Source organism: Diospyros lotus, chromosome 13, assembly GCF_014633365.1.
Source record: "Diospyros lotus cultivar Yz01 chromosome 13, ASM1463336v1, whole genome shotgun sequence".
NCBI lineage: Eukaryota > Viridiplantae > Streptophyta > Magnoliopsida > Ericales > Ebenaceae > Diospyros > Diospyros lotus.
In genome coordinates, this window is record NC_068350.1 from 34,544,176 (window position 1) to 34,563,859 (window position 19,684).

General features: G+C 36.3%; 1 protein-coding gene across 3 annotated transcripts in view; it reads left to right on the forward strand.

Moving 5' to 3' along the window:
• Nucleotides 1–19,684, forward strand: part of LOC127787853 (uncharacterized) — a 122,210-nt gene that overhangs the window by 66,969 nt on the left and 35,557 nt on the right. Inside the window, exons 1-6 of one of the 3 annotated variants that reach the window (XM_052315897.1) lie at nucleotides 14,706–15,248; nucleotides 16,040–16,228; nucleotides 16,350–16,460; nucleotides 16,544–16,564; nucleotides 16,660–17,069; nucleotides 17,174–18,114. In XM_052315897.1, the coding sequence (XP_052171857.1) occupies nucleotides 14,756–15,248; nucleotides 16,040–16,228; nucleotides 16,350–16,460; nucleotides 16,544–16,564; nucleotides 16,660–17,069; nucleotides 17,174–17,815 (1,866 nt within the window). In that variant the 5' untranslated portion in view covers nucleotides 14,706–14,755 and the 3' untranslated portion in view covers nucleotides 17,816–18,114. Of the gene's footprint in view, nucleotides 1–14,705; nucleotides 15,249–16,039; nucleotides 16,229–16,349; nucleotides 16,461–16,543; nucleotides 16,565–16,659; nucleotides 17,070–17,173; nucleotides 18,115–19,684 lie in introns of those variants that run through there. The other 2 variants (XM_052315894.1, XM_052315895.1) reach the window with 2 other exon arrangements.

Below are 19,684 nucleotides of genomic sequence, written 5' to 3' on the forward strand. Positions count from 1 at the left end.
CGCCATGCATTGACTCTTTTACTAGTAAAAACAGTTGATGCAATATATACCACATGTTCAATATGCATACAATACCACAAGTACATAAGTAAAATGCCTATGCATAACATCCCAAGTTCTTGAAGGTATAACTGCTAGTTGGAATTAGTTCAAACACATGTAACCTAAGCTTGGGAGGGTAAAACTGCTCACCTAAACCTACTACACACATACCAACACACTTCAAAGACAAGGGTACGAATGGAATCAAACTACTCACCCTAATTCAAAGAAAGTCAATTTTTTCCTCGAAAAGCATATAAACCCTCAATTCTAGTGCCCAGCCCTATACTCCACCTTGAGCCTTAATGATCCCCTTATGCTTTAATAGCATGCTTGTCGAGGCTACTTTGTTACAAAACCCAAGAAACTTTAAAGGTAAACCCAAATCTTTTTACACAAACCCCTTCTCCTCATTTTTCTTGATTTTTTCATAATTTTTGCAGAATTTTTCGGCCAGGGACCCGCTCTCACATGCCGGCGCGTGGGCTACACGTGTTGACCAGCACTGTAGCTCACACGCCAGTCATCTTCCCTAGCGCTGGTACACCAGGGTTTCTGCATTCTTCTCCCACTTTGTTCCCCTCATCTCGTTGATCATCATGGCATATCCTTTTGCCCGAAAACATCACCGAACAGCCTCAATTTGGCCATTTATAGACCCAGCCCTGTCATCTGCCTCGTTTTTCGCCCAAACTTGTAAAACCCTACCAAATGCACACAAAACCCTCCCAAATTCTCCAGATTTTCTCCCTAGCCATCAAAGATCAAAATCCACTTATTCTTAAGGTTCGATTCAAGCTAATATGCCATGAATTTCTCTCAATTTATTTTGAAACTCTCGGCCTCAGTTGAGTTATTTATAGGTGAAATCCCTTTGTAAACTACCAAAACTCAAGCTTTCTTAACCCTTAAGGCCTAGATCTAGCCACTAAGTGGCTTGAATAGCCCTAAATCATGAGAAAAACCCTTCGAAAAATCCATCGAAATCGCCAATCACATCCGCCATAAATTCTGATCACTTCGCCGCCTATCTCGACTAATGGCCTTTCCCAACGCGACCATCATGACCTGGAGGCTATTCTGGAGCCTCCAGGTGACCTTCTCGATGCCTAGAGGCGGCTGGCCAGCGGCCACAGGCGGCATTCGATTTCACACCATAGTTTTTTTTTTTTTTTTTGCTCTTTTGCCCCCTAAATATTTTCCAACTACATTTCGCCCTTATCCTTGATACCTCTATACTTTTTAATAATTCATCTACTGGCTATAAGTTCCAAGCTATTCATTTCTCTCAAGAATTTCTGAAAAACTCATCTTTTTGGCCTCCCTTGAGAAGTTTACACAATCTGCACGTTTGCCTGGATGCCCCTATTGTGTGTTTTCGACCTTAAACTTTCGCGAATCTCTTAGTTTTGTCAAATACTACTTATTTGGGAAATTTTACCTTCCTTGGCTTGCTTTGACATGGACTCTTGCCTTTAGTTCATGTTTCGGATATTACACGTTGGTCTGAAACTTTGATAAATTCCATTTTTACCTTTAATTCCAAAAATATCTTTAATATTAAATACTAGGTATTACAATCTCTAAGCCGAAGCTTTCTCTACAGATATATCCTGCCAACTCGTCCATTGCGCGCATCATGAAGCCTTTACACATTTTAAAACCATTTTCATGCATATGCTCCATGCATCATCATAACATGTAGACTCGTCCGCTGCGTACATCATGTATGTTTCCCTGCGGATATATCCTTCAGGTAATCATGTGTCAGTTATATAAGAAATGTCATATTAAACATACATGTTATGATTATGCGTGAAGCATGTGCATGAAAATGGTTTTAAAATGTGTAAAGGCTTCATGATACGTGCAACTGCTTGGCTATGCGATAGGGCCACCTAGGGCCCTGCGTGGTGCAGCTTGGCCTCATATAGGCCCCACGAAAGCGCGCATGGACTCCACTTGGCCCCTTGAAATGACGTCATTTTGGCACCAGCTGGATTTAAAAAGACCTTGCCTTTTCCTTGCTTAGCCGTAGGCTCGATCCTGTGACCTCTCCCTTCTCCTAGACACGCTAGACCATCTCGCCTACAACCTTCCTTGCTTATTCTTGCAAGCAACTTATATTGAAGGTGACATTCACTCCAATTTTTTAAATTACTCTTAAACCCCATTATTTTCGAATAATTACCAAAACTCTATTAATCAAAGATACATTAATTTTAATAATTTTTTTTTCAATTAATTCCTTACACCTGAATTTACGTTAATTTACAAATAAACAGGTCATTACATCATGATTGCATGACAGTTATGAGAGATGTGCGCATTAAATATGGTACAACAAAGTGTGTAGCACGAAACGACTTAATTTGAAATGATTGGGTAGAAGTCAGAAAGGCAGATTGACAGCTCGCATAGCCCACTTCAATCATCATACATCAGCTCTCAGTCTATAGGTTGCACTAAGAGCTGGGAGGCTAGTGTTATGTGTATTTTTCAGACCACATTAGTTGGGATGAAAATGAGCTAAAAGGCCAGCTCGATCATTCGAAGCCCGGTTAGCCCAAGGTGAATCATTTGTCGCGGCTTGGGGCAGTCCCTTGCAAAATGCCCTCTTTGCTTATAGTTAAAACAAATGATTACTTTCTTGGGGCAGTTCAGATTGACATGTCCTTCCTCCTCGTAGTTATAGCAACCTTTCGTTCCTAGCCGGCACGGTTTCCTGGGGTGTTGCTTCTGGCATTTTGGGCACAAATTACTAGGCTTGAACTTAGGCCTTTTGAGATCCAGCTTCTTACATGTTCTATGACTCATTTCTTGCTGACTTTCTCCCTGAATGGCTTCAATTCGAATAAAATTAACCTTAGTGGTGACGGCTTGCAATACCACTTCTATATAGGACTGAGTGGCTCTTTGAAGCCTTAGATTTAGTCCCCCCAAGAACTTTTGGACTTTGATCCTTTCATCTCCTTCATAAATGGGTATGTACTTAATCAACCAGTTGAAGGCATCTTCATACTGGGCTACGGTCATGTCCCCGGTTTGCCTTAACTCCATAAATTCTCTCTCCTTCTTCACTCTCAAACTTAGAGGAAAGTACTTCTCATCGAAAAGTTCTTTGAATTGCTCCCAGGTGATGGATGGTGCCCTAGCTCGTGGGGTCATTGCTCTCTTAACTCCCTTCCACCATCTGTCTGCCTCGTCTTGGAGCATGAAGGTGGCACAATTGACTTTCTCCTCTTCTCCGCAGTGTAAATGGTCTAGCAACTTCTCCATTTGTTCAATCTAGAATTCCCCTTTGCTGGGGTCTGCACCAAGTCTTTCTTGGAAGACAGGAGGATTCTGTCGACAATATAGGTTGAACATGTTGACTGCGTGGCCGTCCCGGGATTGAATTCCTTACATAAATCCTATCATGCTTTCCATTATTCGCTCCATTTGATCAAGTCAGTTGCTCCCATTTTTCTGACTAATGTTGCCTCTCAGGTTGTCACTTGCATTCTCCTCCGCATCGTTAGTTCGCTGATTGGGTGTCCTAGGTCCTACGGCTAACTCCATTCGGGTACTTACCATATGAAAAAGAATAACATTCTTGATTAGATCACGAAGTCTTAATATTCATTCAAGCTTAACCTTCATTGACTTACAAAGATAACATACATCCGACTATTCACAAAACGTTCTAGTTAATACAACACCCAGTTTGTTAAAGCATAGTTAACGTACTACTTGATTCATTAAGATAGTTAGAACATCTCTTAGCTATATCTACTTTGAACCAGACGACTTCCATATCCAGGTGTTCTTTTCGTCCTCGGACTCATAAGGTGGTCCTTCGATGTCATCTCTAACTTCATCTATTTCCACCACATCCTTGGAGTCGGTGTCCTCGAACTCAAGAGAGTTATTTTCGACCCAGAGCACAAGTATATCTTCTTACTCCTCAACCTTGATCGGGTTTTCCTCTTCTTCTTCAGATTCCTCGACTAATACTGGTACATATAGTTCTGCCAGTAGTTCGCAAATCCGCTCACAATAGAGATGGAATTCGGAAAATTCTTTGCCCTGTCGGACCCATTTGGCAAAGTCTTACAGGTTGCCTTCTAAAACACCAATAAGCATATTCATTTGAAACTAAACTAAATCAAGCCAAAGATGGTAACTAGGGGGTAGGTCACCAATAATCTCTTCCATCTAGACCGAATGCTATATAATGCCTTCATTAAGTTCTGGGTTCCTGGTGTTAAGGCGATGCACCCAGTGATCAACTAACACCTGTTCCGAGAAATTTCTTGCCATCCTGTCATCACAATCCCTGTTAGTCCCCCTAATTGACCTCGAGCTAGTATTTCCAACCCTCCAAGGTTCTCAATATAAGCGTTAATGTTCAGCCTAAATTATTCTCACTAGGTTCTCTTCTTAGTTAAGCTCTGATACCAACTGTAACACCCCACCTACTCATAACGTGTTATAACTTAGGAAATTTGGGACTTAATTTTTTTTTTTTAATCCTTTTCACGTGCTAAATTTAATTATTTTTGAAATTCCCTTAAATTTATCTAGTGCAAGACCTTGCAACTCATACTCTAGGTTTAAGTAGAATCTTATAAAGCGGAAGTTGAAATTGAACCTAATCATAACATCTCATACATTGATAACTAAACATTGTTCATAATACAAAATTCTTCAAAACTTGGTACAATACATAATCTTTTAGATATGACTTAAAACATACATTCTTGTCATGACATATTACATAATACTGAAATATTTATGCTGCAACAAAACATGATACGACTTGCTCATTCCTCGATAACTCGAGTTGTTACTTATCTTCGATTTCTGTATCTTCACTGCAACACTACAAAAAAAATTGGCATTTAGCGGCGATTTTTTTTGCATTTAGCGGCAGTTTTCAAAACCGCCGCTAAACCAGCCGTCGTGGAGCATTTAGCGACGGTTTTAAAAACCGCCGCTAAAATTAAAAAAAATTAAAATTTTAAAAAAATAAAAAATTAAAAAAAAATTAAAATTTTAAATTTTAGCTGCGGTTTTAGAAACCGCCGCTAAAATTAAAAAAATTAAAAATTTTTAATTTTAGCGGCGATTTTTAAAACCGCAGCTAAAATTAAAATAAAATTAAAAATTTTTCTCTCTCACCCCCGCCCACGCCCACACGGTTGCCCACCCGCCCAACCACATGGCCGCATATCCACGCGCCACGTGGCGAGGCTGGAAATTAAATTTCCAGCCTCCCCCTTCCCCAGTTTCGAACCCACAACCTCCCCTATGCCATTGCATGCTTGAAACCGCCTAATCTACCAACTTCCCTTGTTATATAATTACATATATAAATTATATACCACTATTTTTCAGAATTATATTTTATATTTTTTAATATAGAAAGAAAAACATTAATTAATTTATCATTTTTTAAAAGAATAAAGGAATAAATTAAAAATAAATTAATTGAATTAAATTAACTAAATTAATTTATTAAAAATAAAAAAAATTATATATATTTTAAAATTATTAAAATTTTGTTAAATTTATTTTTATTTTTATTTTTTTAAATTAAATTTTTAGTTAACTAGTGGTGAACCCGCGTGATATATGGGAGAGTTTAATTTAAAAATAAAAAAAATAAATTTATTATTTTAAATAATTTTAACTAAATTGATAATTATAATTTTTTTAATCTTTAATCATATTGAAAAAATTTAAGTTTACTTAATTATTCACTATTCAATATGCTAATGGAGAACACTTTTAATTCAATATACTTATAAATTTTTTTTATTATATTATATTTATTTATAAATAAATATTATAAAATCTATAATATTTCCATTTAAAGACGTTCGTTATTTTCTATTTATTATATTATAATTATAAATATAAATTAAAATTCTTAAATATGAGTAAGAATAAGTTTTTTCAATAATAACAAAATTTTAAAAAAATGAATTTTGATTTCTTCCATAGTCTTAAAAATGTGATACCTTAAATATTAATTAGCATTGAAAAACTCTAATACTTGACAACCCTAATAATTGACATTTGGCAAAATACTTTATTTGACTATCATATTTTATTATTATATAAATATACATAGAATAAAGATATAAAAATAATATATTAAATAAATAGATACTTTTCTATGACTTAATTAATAGTTTAAGTTGTCTATTAATATTTCTCATAAAATTCACGCAAATTTAATAGAAAAAAATTAGCATTGAAAAACTTGTATATTTAAAATTTATTATTAATTTTACATAATTAGTATATATTATTTTGAAACAATTGAAAGATTTAAATTATTAATGCAAATTACAAAATGTAAATTATTAATGTAATAAGTATTAAATGCAAGTTTTGGGGGAAAATTTTATTACTACTAATTATTTCAAAGCAATTGAAAGATTTAAATTATTAATGCAAATTACAAAATGCAAATTATTAATTCAATCAGTATTAATTGTAAATCATTAATGCAAGTTTTGGGGGGAAATTTCTTTTTTGAAAACTATCCTTCTTTTATATATATAAAGATGCAAATTACAAAATGTAAATTATTAATACAATAAGTATTATTTGTAAATCATTAACGCAAGTTTTGGGGGGAAATTTTTTTTTGAAGACTATTCTACTTTTATATATATAAAGATGCAAATTACAAAATGTAATTATTAATGCAATAAGTACTAAATGCAAATCATTAATTTGGGAGAAAATTTTATTACTATTTATTATTTCAAAACAATTGAAAATTTTAAATTATTAATGCAAATTACAAAATACAAATTATTAATGTAATAAGTATTATTTGTAAATCATTAATGCAAGTTTTGGGGGGAAATTTTTTTTTTTGAAAACTATCATTCTTTTATATATATAAAGATGCAAATTACAAAATGTAAATTATTAATGCAATAAGTATTAAATGTAAATCATTAATGCAAATTTTGGGGAAAAATTTTATTATTACTTATTATTTCAAAACAATTGCAAATTTTAAATTATTAATGCAAATTATAAAATATAAATTATTAATACAATAAGTATTAATTGTAAATTATTAATGCAAGTTTTGGGGGGAAATTTCTTTTTTGAAAACTAAATTAAATATTTTAATGAATTTTGTGACGGTTTTGAAAAATCGCTGCAAATATTAATTTAATTTTAATTATAAATTATTTAATTATTTTTGAATTTGGCGACGGTTTTGAAAACCGTCGCAAATATTAATTTAATTTTAATTTTAAATTATTTAATAATTTTTGAATTTAGCGGCGATTTTTCAGAAACCGCCGCTAAATTAATTTTTTTAATGAATTTTGCGGCGGTTTTGAAAACCGCCGCAAATATTAATTTAATTTTAATTTTAAATTATTTAATAATTTTTGAATTTAGCGACGGTTTTTCAAAAATCGTTGCTAAATTAAATTTTATTTTTTAATTATTTAATTATTTTCTAAATTTAGCGGCGGTTTTTTTAAAATCGCTGCAAAATGTAAAAAAAAACCGCCGCTAAAATAGTATTTTGCGGCGGTTTGCAAACCGCCGCAAAATTTCATTTTTTGCGGCGGTTTTAGAAACCGCCGCTAAAAATCAATTTTTTTGTAGTGCAAGTCCCAACTGGAATGTTGAATGTTCCAGGGGATAACCCGAATTAGATGATGAATCATCTAAGTAAGGCTCAAAAATGCTCTATCATGTGTGTATGCAAGTCTTACTTCATCATAGGGGTTAACTGCACCCTTCATGGAACTTATCATTTTTACGGCCACCTCTTTTGAAGCCGGGGTGTATGGGGGCACCCTTGGTAAAGTAGCGGTGCTAGTTCGTATTCCCAAATGGACTCAATGCACGTGATCAATGATATCAACGTGTACATATGCATTTAATTGTCATTTCATGTATGCAGTCAACATGATGGATACATATCAAAGTATGTCAATATGATGAAAATATCCCCGAGGATCAGTGTTTGAAACATAAATCACTCACATATTATCAAGTACGTACCTAAGGGTATATCACTTATAACCATACAAAACTTATAGAAGTACACTTACCTTTCACAAATTAAGCTGCATCGATAAGCGTGTCAACCTTGAGAGACGTGCCAGACATGCTATTTCTCAATCCTCGGCCTCAAGGGTCCCTAAAATCAAATTTCCTTCAAATTATCAGTTTCCTAACCTTCTCATAATTTTTCATAATTTCTCCTTATTTTCTAAGCCTTATTTCTTAAGAAAATTCACAATAAATATCTAAATCCACTTTTATCTCAATTTTTCTTCACTAATATTTTTCAAATAGCATTTATAGACTTATGAAATTTCCTTGCTATTTTTTTGATTTAATTCCTATTTTTTTCTCTATTTTCTATAATAACGAAAGCACAAAAATAAATACTTAATTTACCATTTTTTAGTCAATTTTCCAAAAAATAAGGCATAAATTGAATTCTAGATTTTCTGGAATTATTCCAATTTTTTTTAAAAACAATTCTTCATATTTTATTTTATTTATTCTTTTTTTTCTACCTGGCTCGCTCGTGGAGCCCACGCGCTACCCCCCCATACCCTGGCGCATGTCGCCATGCGCTCAATCCCTCTGAGTCGTCTTCTCTGACAGCCATTTCGCCACCGACGATCTTTCTAAGCCCCCAAGCTTCGAAACGACCCCCTATCCCCCTTAAAACCAACCCCCTGACATCGATTATGGCCTTAGAATTTTGAAAAATATCAAAACATACCTCAAATTGGTGTTTAAAGCTTCAGCTCCGACGAAGGCGCGACTTTCTGGCAAGTTTCAATTCCCCACTTCCTCTGCTCCGTTGGCCACCAAATTCTCCAAATTTCTTGCCCACGACTCAAAGATCAAAACCCCACTCACCAAACTCTCAAAACATTGCAATAACACCCAATTTTTGAAGTAAAACTTTGAATGAGAAGCACCGCTCGAACTCGGCTATTTACAGCTGAAAATTGGCCATGACTTGTCCCATTAAGATCCCTCCCATCACTACAAGAAAAATAGTTTTTGGCGACGAATAGAAACAGAATTTTCGTCACTAATTTTTTTAAATATTTTTTTAATTTTGCGAGGAATACCCGTCACTAAATTTAACGACAGAATTAGCGACGGGTCCCGTCACTAAATTTCATTTTTTAATTTAATTGTTTTTATTTTTTAGCGACGGGGTTAACCCTGTCGCTAAATTTTAATTTTTTTATTTATTTTTTTTTATTTTTTAGCGAAAGGGTTGACGCTGTCGCTAAATTTTAATTTTTTTATTTTTTAGCGACGAGGTATACCGCATCGCTAAATTTTAGTTTTTTATTTAATTTTTTTATTTTTTAGTAAAGGGGTTGATCTCGTCGTTAAATTTTAATTTTTATTTAAATTTTTTTATTTTTTAGTGACAGGAGTGACCCCATCGCTAAATTTGAATTTTTTTATTTAATTTTTTTTTATTTTTTAGCGACGAGACTGACCCTGTCGCTAATTTGAATTTTTTTATTTAGTTTTTTTTTTATTTTTTAGCGACGGAAGTTACTGCCTTGCTAAATTTTAATTTTTTTATTTAATTTTTTTGTATTTTTAGCAATGGGAGTGACCCCGTCACTAAATTTGAATTTTTTTTTATTTTTTAGCAATGAGAGTGACCCCGTTGCTAAATTCTAATTTTTTATTTAATTCTTTTATTTTTTTAGCGATGGGAGTGACCCGTCACTAAAAAAATAAAAAAAATTAATAAAAAAAAAATAAAATTTAGGGACAGGGTCAACCCCATCACTAAAAAATAAAAAATTTAAATAAAAAATTAAAATTTAGCGACGGGTTGACCTCGTCGCTAAAAGATAAAAAAAATTAAATAAAAAAATTAAAATTTGGCGACGGGATCACTCCTGTAGCTAAAAAATTAAATAAAATTAAATTTCCTCATCGCTAAAAATAAAAAAAATTAAATAAAACATTTTAATACTAAAAAATAAAACCTATTTAAATAAAATTAAATAAAAAAATTAAAATTTAGCGACGGGGTACAACCCCGGTTGCTAATTTAGTCACTAAAAAAATTTGGTCGTTAAATTTCAGTGACGCTTTTTTTAGTGACGAATTTTGATGTTTTAGCGACGGAATTTTTCATCGCTAAAACATTGATTTTTTGTAGTGCGTGCCCTAAGCGCCATCCCGAAGGCCATTATGACCTTAACACACCTATAACACCCCGCCTTACAGGGGCGTGGCACTTATAAGGAAATTCCCGAGAATCTTTTTTTTTTTAAAGTTTGTCACACGCGGCGCCATGGATACAATCTTCACATGCAGATGAAAACCCCGAGAATTCCAGTCTTACTCGTTTAACTAACAAGATCAAAAGACTTAAAACTAAACAAGATATAAAACAACACAGCGGAATAAATACAACAAAATGTCGTGGCTTATCACGATTTTCATACTAGTCAAACCTACTTCGAAATACAAGTTACAATATTACAAAATGATATCAACAGTATCATATAACCGTTCATACATATATCAAAAATAACTTCTGATATCTTCAAAATGGTAATAACGACTATCGACTAAACACCGTCGGCCCCACCAGCCATTTCTTCGACCTCGCAACAATCCCTGGCTGGAACGTTGAATGTTCTAGGGGCATAACCCAGGTTAGATGATAAAATATCTAAGTGATGGCATGAAACAGTTTATACAATGCAAGAATAACATATGAGCATGGCATATACAGACAATGACAACATGCAACATGTCTAACTTGAGAAATCTCCCTGACATACTCAACCTCCTGTGGAATAAAACCATTCCACACACCGTTGGGTTGACCTTGCTGCGACATACTTAATCCCTCGAGTGCCCTACCGTGTCACTCGTTCACCAAGATTAACCTTGTCCCATTCTCAAGAAGACTCCATCCTGTCCCATGTAGACCCAACAACGACACGAAAATTGACACCCCGATGTTATGAAAATACACGCCATGCACCGACTCGTTTTAAAAGTAAAACAGTTGATGCAATATATCACATGTTAGATATGCAAAGGATGCCACAATGTACATAAGTGTAATGCCTTTGTAAAACAACCCGATGTTCAGGGTGGTATAATCACTCGTTAGAACCAGTCCGAACACGTGGATCCTAAGCTCGGGAGTGTAAAACCACTCACCAGAACCCTCTATACACACTTCAAATCACATTCAAGACAAGACAAAACTAGAGTCAAACCACTCACCTCAAATCGGAAAAGTTTGGATTTTGCCTCGAAAAATGTGCCACGCCTTGAAATTTGTGCAATCCTTTTTTCCAATACACCAATCGTCTCCTATTCATCATTAGGACCTTAGAAATCAATATTTCTATTTTTCCTTAATTTTTCCTATTTTTCAAACATTTTTCTCTTTCGAAAAATCATAATAAATACCAAACACCTAGTTTTCCCAAATATTTTTACATAAACCATCTTAAACTAATTTTATAAAAATTATAAAATTAAAATCAAGGAAAACCTGGATCTCACGTGCCCTCACACGCTGGCTCGTGGGTGCTGCTGGGGTCCGCGCGTGCAGCCACACGCGTTGTCTTCTTCGGCCTTCTTCTCCAGCTCCGGCGCTCTGCAACCACCTCCGATGTTGAATCCAATTGCAGGGCCTTTAAGCTCTTGGAGAGGCGACCTCAGTGGAACCCTTGCACGGCCGAAAGAGTTGCTGAAAAATGCCTTAAAAGGCGGTTGCAGGTCTCGGTCCGACGGCGGTCGTTTTTCCGGCCAACTCCCTAAAAACCCATCAAACGCACACGAAACCACTTGAAATTCTCCAGAAATCACCCTCACAACTCGTAGAACAAAAACCCCTTATCCTTGAGCCTCAATTCAAGCCGAAACGCCCTTAATTTCACTCGATTTTTTGAAAAACCCTCGGCCTCGAGTGTCTATTTATACCCCATCTCGACCCGATTTTCCACCACAAATCAGTTTCTCTTATCCCCTTAACCCTATATCTAGCCTCCAAACCAATTAAGAAGCACCAAATCGAGAGCTAGAACCCTCAAAAAATTCGGCCAAATCAGAAATCTTCCTCCATTATTTCTGATCACATCAAGGCCATTTTTCGGCCAATGGCAGCTCCTAATGGCCTCATGATCGCCTGGAGGCTACCCTAGAACCTCCGGGTGACCTACCCGACGCCTTAAAGGCGGCCGCTGGTGGCCATAGGCGGCCGGTCGGTTTCACACCATGCAATTTTTGAAAAATTGCATTTTAGCCCCCAGCCAACTTTCAATTGCATTTTCTCCCATTTTTAGATACCCCTAGACTATCTAACACTTTCACTACTGCCAATAAGTTCCATATTTTTCATTTCCTCAAGAAATTTTTGAAAAATTCGTCATTTTGACCTCCCTCGGATACTTTATAAAATCTGCACTATTGCCCGAATGCCCTTATTTGCATGTTTTTGACTTCAAACCTTCGAAAATCCCTTGCTTTTGTCAAATATTGCTTATTTGGACAATTTGACCTTTATTGGCTTGCTTGACATAGTCCCTCACCTTTTGTTTATGTTTTGAGTATTGCACTTTGGCCCGTAACTAATGTAAATTCCATTTTGACCCTGAAATTTTCTAAAAATTCTTATAATATTGAACATTGGATATTACAACACCCCTCTCCCTCTAATTTCTTGTTGCAGGCGCAGCCAGAGCACAGCCATTGCGCCTACTCTGATTTCGATTTTTTTTTAATAATATACATATATATACATGAATTTATATATAACAATATATTAAAATAATATTTGAATTGCAAGAAAATTCTAATTTTTAATACATAATCTTTATATAATTTATGGTATAACCATGCTTAAACTCATTATTTATTATATATTTTATACGATATAGTTAATTTATACATACCTAACTCTATTAAATCTACTGGTAGACACTAAAATTTTAATAATTTTACTATGGCCTGTATACCCAAAATTATGCTTATTATTCACAACGTTCTACGATATTACATGCGTGCCCCAGCTTCCCACGAGCTTACTCAACTCGTTCAATGCGACATTCACGACCTTATCGAAAACCTATCACAGCTTGGAAAAGAAGAAGTCAACCTTTCCAATTCAAAATAAGTCAAATCCCTACAAAAGTGGAATCCGTTCCTAACTATAGGAAATAAGGGAACTCAATAATTAACATGATCTTATCTTCCTATTTGGTAGATTATTCAAATTGTAAACACTACAAACTAGAAATAGGGGTCGAAAAACCATTGTGAAGTGGGGACGGGTAATAAGATATTGTTATTCTGCCGGAATAACTAGAGAATAGTCGTGAACTAGACATCATTCTGGTCAAATCACATAAAACTTTCCTACGTGCAACTTGTCATTTTGTTCTATTCGATTCTTTCCTTTGTATTTGTGTTTATTCTCTCAGTGCGGGCTGACGAACCACGATCGACTGATTCCGAACATCGACAAATCCCAAACAAGGAAGGTGTGAATTTGAGAATATTATCAGCTTTACTACCGGAAGAAGGCTGGAATTGGGCGGATGCTTTAGACTCGGAGAAGCCAATATCTAGAAGAACATGTTCCTAAAGTAGTTTTGAGAGTGATGATAATGGAGCTTGTACTCGAAGACAAAATAGGATTTACGCTAGCTAGCTTCTAATTAATCAATGCTTGATTGGCTTGTGGCTAGCTTTTGCATGATAACTCATGCAGTTGCACGGGTCGTGAAACACGCCGCATCATGCATCCGACATTTGGACTGGATTGGATCCTCATCCATCCTCCATTTGTTCAATTAGCTAAAAAGATTTTAGATATAAAATTAGTGTCAACTTATAATTAACATAGACGTGTTAAAAAAATAAAATAAAATTCCAAACAAACCGTATTGGGCCATCCCTAATTTGCTAACCAAGGAGGCAATACACTTGTTCCATTTAGCCAATGATTGTTAGTTTGATCTCTCGTGGTCTCGAAACTCTTATAAAATTAAGAACCTTATGCAATCAGAAGACCCATTTGTATCCCTACGTACCCTTAAAATTAGTCTATCTAGTCTGAAAATGGATACCAAAATGGGTAATCATCCAATGTAGAGCTTTCAATCCCAAGCAAGGAACAGCTGTGAATTTGAGAATATTATCAACTTTACTACCGGAAGAAGGCTGTTATTGGGCGGACGCTTTTGACTTGGTGGAGAAGCCTTCTCTTCTCTTCACCTCATGCATGTATTGTTTATTCTTTCCTTTTTCGTTAATTTGCTTTTGCGGATGAGTGGATATGACAAAAAGCTACCTATATATGGATATGTACTTTGGGCGCAATATCTAGAAGAACATGTTCCTAGCTAAAGTAGTTTTGAGAGTGATGATGATGGAGCTTGTACTCGAAGACAAAATAGGATTTACGCTAGCTACCTTCGAATTAATCATGCATCCGACATTTGGACTGGATTGGATCCTCATCCATCCTCTCTTTGTTTAACTATTCTTTTCTTCCCAAACTAACATCACCTTTATTCGAACTGTTTTCTCTTTTCCATCCTTAAAATCACCCTACAAATAACAACCTACTACGTAGTACTATGCACAGCACACCCCTTCATGCAAGCTAGCTAGCTAGCTGCAGCCAACCACGCACCCAACACAACCAAGAATGGCCAGCGCCGGCGCCGCCGTCAGCCGCTCAGCCGCTTATGCCGCGGCGGCAGATCTGAGGCCCGAATCAGTGGCCAAGCTCTGCGATTTTTGGAGACGGGAGGGCGGCTCTCTTCCCTTCGACGGGCGAGGCAACACCATCCTCCATTTCCTCGCCATGCACGGGAATACTATGGCGTTGAAGGAGCTCGACGACAAGAAACTTATCCTCCCCAGCCAAGATCTCTGGAAAGCCAACCACCGCGGTGACACCCCAATTCACGAGGCTGTCAGGTTCGGCAAGGATGAGTTCGTGAAGAAGATGCTGGAGCTGGACGGGAACTTGGTCTCGACGCGCAATCTCAAAGGCGAGACGCCTCTCTACGTTGCTGCCAAGTGTGGGAACGAGAAGGCCTTCAATCTTCTCAAACCCTGGTCCCGCAGCGACAGAGAGCTCGTTCGGCAAGACGGCCGCACTGTTCTTCATGCCGCCGTCAACGAAGAATATTACAGTAAGTATTAATTTACTGTATTTTGTTTTACATCAATATAAATATATAAATGCATGAATGCCACGCACGAGCAAGTATCAAAATGACATTTTTAATAATATTTTGGCATTTATTATATCTTATTTATCAACCAACTAGAGTGGGTGAAACAAGTATATCCTGCGCCTAAGAAAGACAAGGTGGGTATGATCATTCAATTTTTGAGATTGATGAAGATTTTAGAGTTGATCACTATTTTTGATTATATAATTGTGCTTTCTTTGGGTCTTTCTCGATTCTAAGGTAATTCTCAAGCCTGGATTTGTTTTGACTTGACTTTTTTTTTTTTAAAAAAAAGGAGGGTAGGGTTTGGTTTCCTATTGGATCTTCCAATGTTTAAGCCAGCCACTATGTTTAGAAATAATGATGTAATAATGTAATAAATGTAATATTTTGATTTTAGGATACCATGCCTTTATATAAGTGGTAAGTGGGCTGAGAGGTCAGTATGGATCAAGATGAAACCTTGTGAATATTTGAATTTGATCTTCTAGATGAATTGATTTAGCCAACTTCGGCTTGAGCTCGTCTTGGTGTCTCTTTGGATAGGCCCAACCCTTTAGACCTTGATTCTCAAATTAAATGTGAATTGTGATGAGTTTTTCTTTTAAGAAGTGAGGAGCTCATCAGAGATCAAAATAATGCATATTCGAGAGGTATTAAAGCATATTTTATTTAATTTAAAAGTAATTAATGCAAAATAAATAAATAAATATAGGTTTAATCTGAATAATTATGGGTGCAATGGACAGGTCTTGCGATTAAGATATTGACGTTAAAGCCGGAACTGGCAAGCGCAAGAGACGAGAAGGGCACGACAGCGCTCTATCTACTGGCCCTAAAACCATCGTCGTTCCGAAGCGGATCCTCTTACACCCTCAGAAATCTTGGCTGCTGGTCCTTTGTTCCCTTGCAGCTTGTTGCCATTCTCATCTACATCTGTAAAGTCATAATCATCTGTAAATTTATAGTGCTTAATTAATTGATAGAATTAAAACTTCAAAATGAATTAAAAATAAATGATTTCTCTCATAATTTATATATATATATATATTGGAGCAGGTTTGCCTACAGTGATTGGTTACGAGAAATTTGATAGCACTGGGGAGGAACAAAGTAGAAACCAACTCCCTACCACGTTAAAGCCGTCTTTAAGATTAAAACTAATCACAGGTTTGTATTTTATTAGTTATTAATAATTTGCTTTCCTTAATATATTAATTAGTCTTTAGTGACGAATTTGTTTTCTACTGCAGCGTTCAGAGGCTTCATTGCAGGTTGGTGACATTGTAAATATATTAATTATTTTCTTGTTAATTTGTTGTGGGATGATGATAATGATGATGATGATGATATTGATTTGAAATTGAAGTGTTTCCATGGCTGAGAAAGTGCGACCAGGCGAAGCAGAGGCACGCGTGTGCCATGAAGCTGGTAAAAATGCTGATGGATTTGGAGGACGACTGGAGCAACTACACCGGGCAGAGGAACCCTCTGATAGACGCCGCCAGGAACGGCATCATCGAGCTGGTGAAAGCCATCCTGGACAAGTTCCCCTTCGCCGCCTACACCTTGGACGGCGACGGCAAGAACATTGTCCACATCGCCGTGGAGCAGAAAGACAGGGTTCTCTACGACTATTTGACCTCCATTCCCGCCCACAAGGACATGCTCGCGGACATCGACAAGCACGGCAACACTGTCCTGCATCTCGCCACCAATGTCGGCTCTAGCCCCGGAATGCTTCTCAACCAGATGACCTGGGACGTTTGTTGGTTTAAGGTGAATTGATTAATAATGCCTATATATATATATATCGTGTCAATTATAAATGGATTTCACAGAATCTTCCTATTCTTCTTCTTCTTATCCGGTGCCGCCGGCAGCGAATATTCTACGATTCGCTGCCTCATTTCCTGCAATACAAGAACGCGGAGGGGAAGACCCCAAAGGAGATGTTCAAAGAAAATCACTCGACCCTGCAACAATCGGCGGCGCAAGCCATCAAAGACATGAACAACGGACTGATGCTGGTGTCGACGCTTATCTGCACCGAAAACTATGCCGCCCTCTTCACCCTCCCCGGCGGATTCGGCCAGGAGAAGAAAGACCCAAAGACCTATGGCAAGCCGGTCCTCCTCAGCAAGGAGGAGACGAAATCCGAACTCACCCACTTTATGTGGTACCTCTTGCTCTCCCTCTTCTCCTTCCTAATCTCCATGACCAGCATGCTCTCGATCCAGTTGTCGCGCTTCCGCAGCAGCGACTTCAACATCGCTCTGCCGCTGAGGTTCATCGTCGCTATGACGGCGCTGTTCAGCTCAGCGCTCTTCACTTGCCTGGCGTCGTTGCACGCGTTTAAGCTGGATCGCCTGGAGTTTAACAAGAACTGGTTGTTTGGCCCGGGGCTCTGCGGCATGGCACTGTTGTATTCGGACACTATCAGCATCACTGTGATTTACATGTATTATGCCTTACGCTATTCGTCTCGAAACAAGGGGCAAGAGATCTTGGACCTGCTTATTTGATTCAATTGTTTAGGGCACCAACCAACAACATGTGCAAGGAAAATGGGCTAATCTTGTCATTTTTAGGCAATTGTTGATTAGGAAAATGGACCACTTAGTTATAAGATTCAATCCCCCCATCTTCTTCGTTTTGTTCTATTGTGGAGTGTGTAATTTTAAATGTAACCAATAAGTCTACATTGCAAAGCAAAGTTTGTGAAAAATGTAAAGAATCAAGCATTATGTATGATTATAAAGCATGGTAAGTCTACCTGCAAACACACCATAAATAAATCATGAATGCGTCACAATCATTTCTTAAGTCATATCAAGACTTTCCAACCAAAAACTATTTTAGTTTGGGATCATGTATGTAATACCTAAGTTATTATGAATAAAATTAATACTATACTTAGTTATACTTTTATTTAGATGATGCTTATATGATATATTTAATTAGCTTAATATGATATATAATTAAGTTATTAAAATGTACTTATTATATAGGTATGTGTAAGTATTTCAATATGTAAATGAAAATAATATGATTTAAGATGATTTATGACAGAAATTATAAGTATGTAAAAATAAGTATATATATAAGTATAGATGTATGTATGTCGTGTATATATATGTAAAAAAAAAAAAAAGAAATCCGAAAAATCTGGATTTCTACAGAGCAGTGCGCGACCAAGGCATGGTCGTGCCTGCAACCGGATTTCAAGGGTGAGGGGGCCATTAAATGGCCGAAGCGACGCCGGAGTGACCTGGGGGATGCGTGGCCGTCCATGATAGGACAAGTCACGTCGGATTTGGGCTATAAATAGCCTTATTCGAGTGAAGCAAAGCACCGAAAATTTTAATTCAAAGATTGGCCGTTTGGGAGAGAGTTTGAGAGATTTAAGAGTGGGGTTCTGATCTCCAAGTCGTGGGCATCATTTCTGTTAAGTTTGGTGGCCAACGGAGCAGTGAAGAGAAAGACCCAAGCATCGCCGAAAAATCGCGCCTTCGCCGGAGCCGCGCCTTTGATAAAAAAATTAAGATACTTTTAATGTTCTTTTCTCGTTTTTAATAGCAAATTTGGATTCAGGGGTCGAAAATAGGGGGGGAGAGCTTCGTTTCGAAGCTTGGAAGCTCAGAGGGGCCGTCGCCGACGAAATGGTCGTCGGAGAAGGCGACTGCAATCGGGCGCGTGGCAGCACGCGCCCGCGAGTGGGAAGAAGGTGCGTGCTGCTCACGCGCCTGACAGAAAAAAAAATAAAATAAAAATAGAAGAAATAAAAATTTTGAAATTTTTTTATTAAATCTGGAATATTGTTTAAGATTTATTGGTGAAGAAATTTCCTGGAAATGCTAAAGTTATTAATTATTTAAGTGGATTTTTCTATTATGGAAATAAAGAAAAAATAGGATTTTAATTCAAAAATTTCAAAAAAATTTTAGAGAGTTAGAAGTATTATTTAAGAGATATTAGTGAAAAGGAATTAAATAAAATGAAAGATTAGGTAATTATTATGTAATAATCACATATTTAGCTATTTTGAAATAAGGGAAAAATAGGAATTTAAGTTAGAAAATTCCAAAAAAATTCCAGAATACTGGAAATATTACTTAAGGAATATTGGTAAAAAGAGATTAAATTTTTATGAAGCCAAGATAATTATTATGTGATTTCGAAGAGATAAAACTTAAAAACAAAAGAAAAAATGGAAGAAATTATGAAAAATAGTAAATGGTGTTCTAAAAATAAATTTATGTTGTAGGAGTCCTTGTGAGCAAGGAGATTAAGGAATAGCTGCTCGACACGTTGTTCGAGACAAATAGTAGTAATTAAGTGTACCGCATGAACTTAGTACAGTTATAAATGTTAATGCTTTTACCATATTGGCA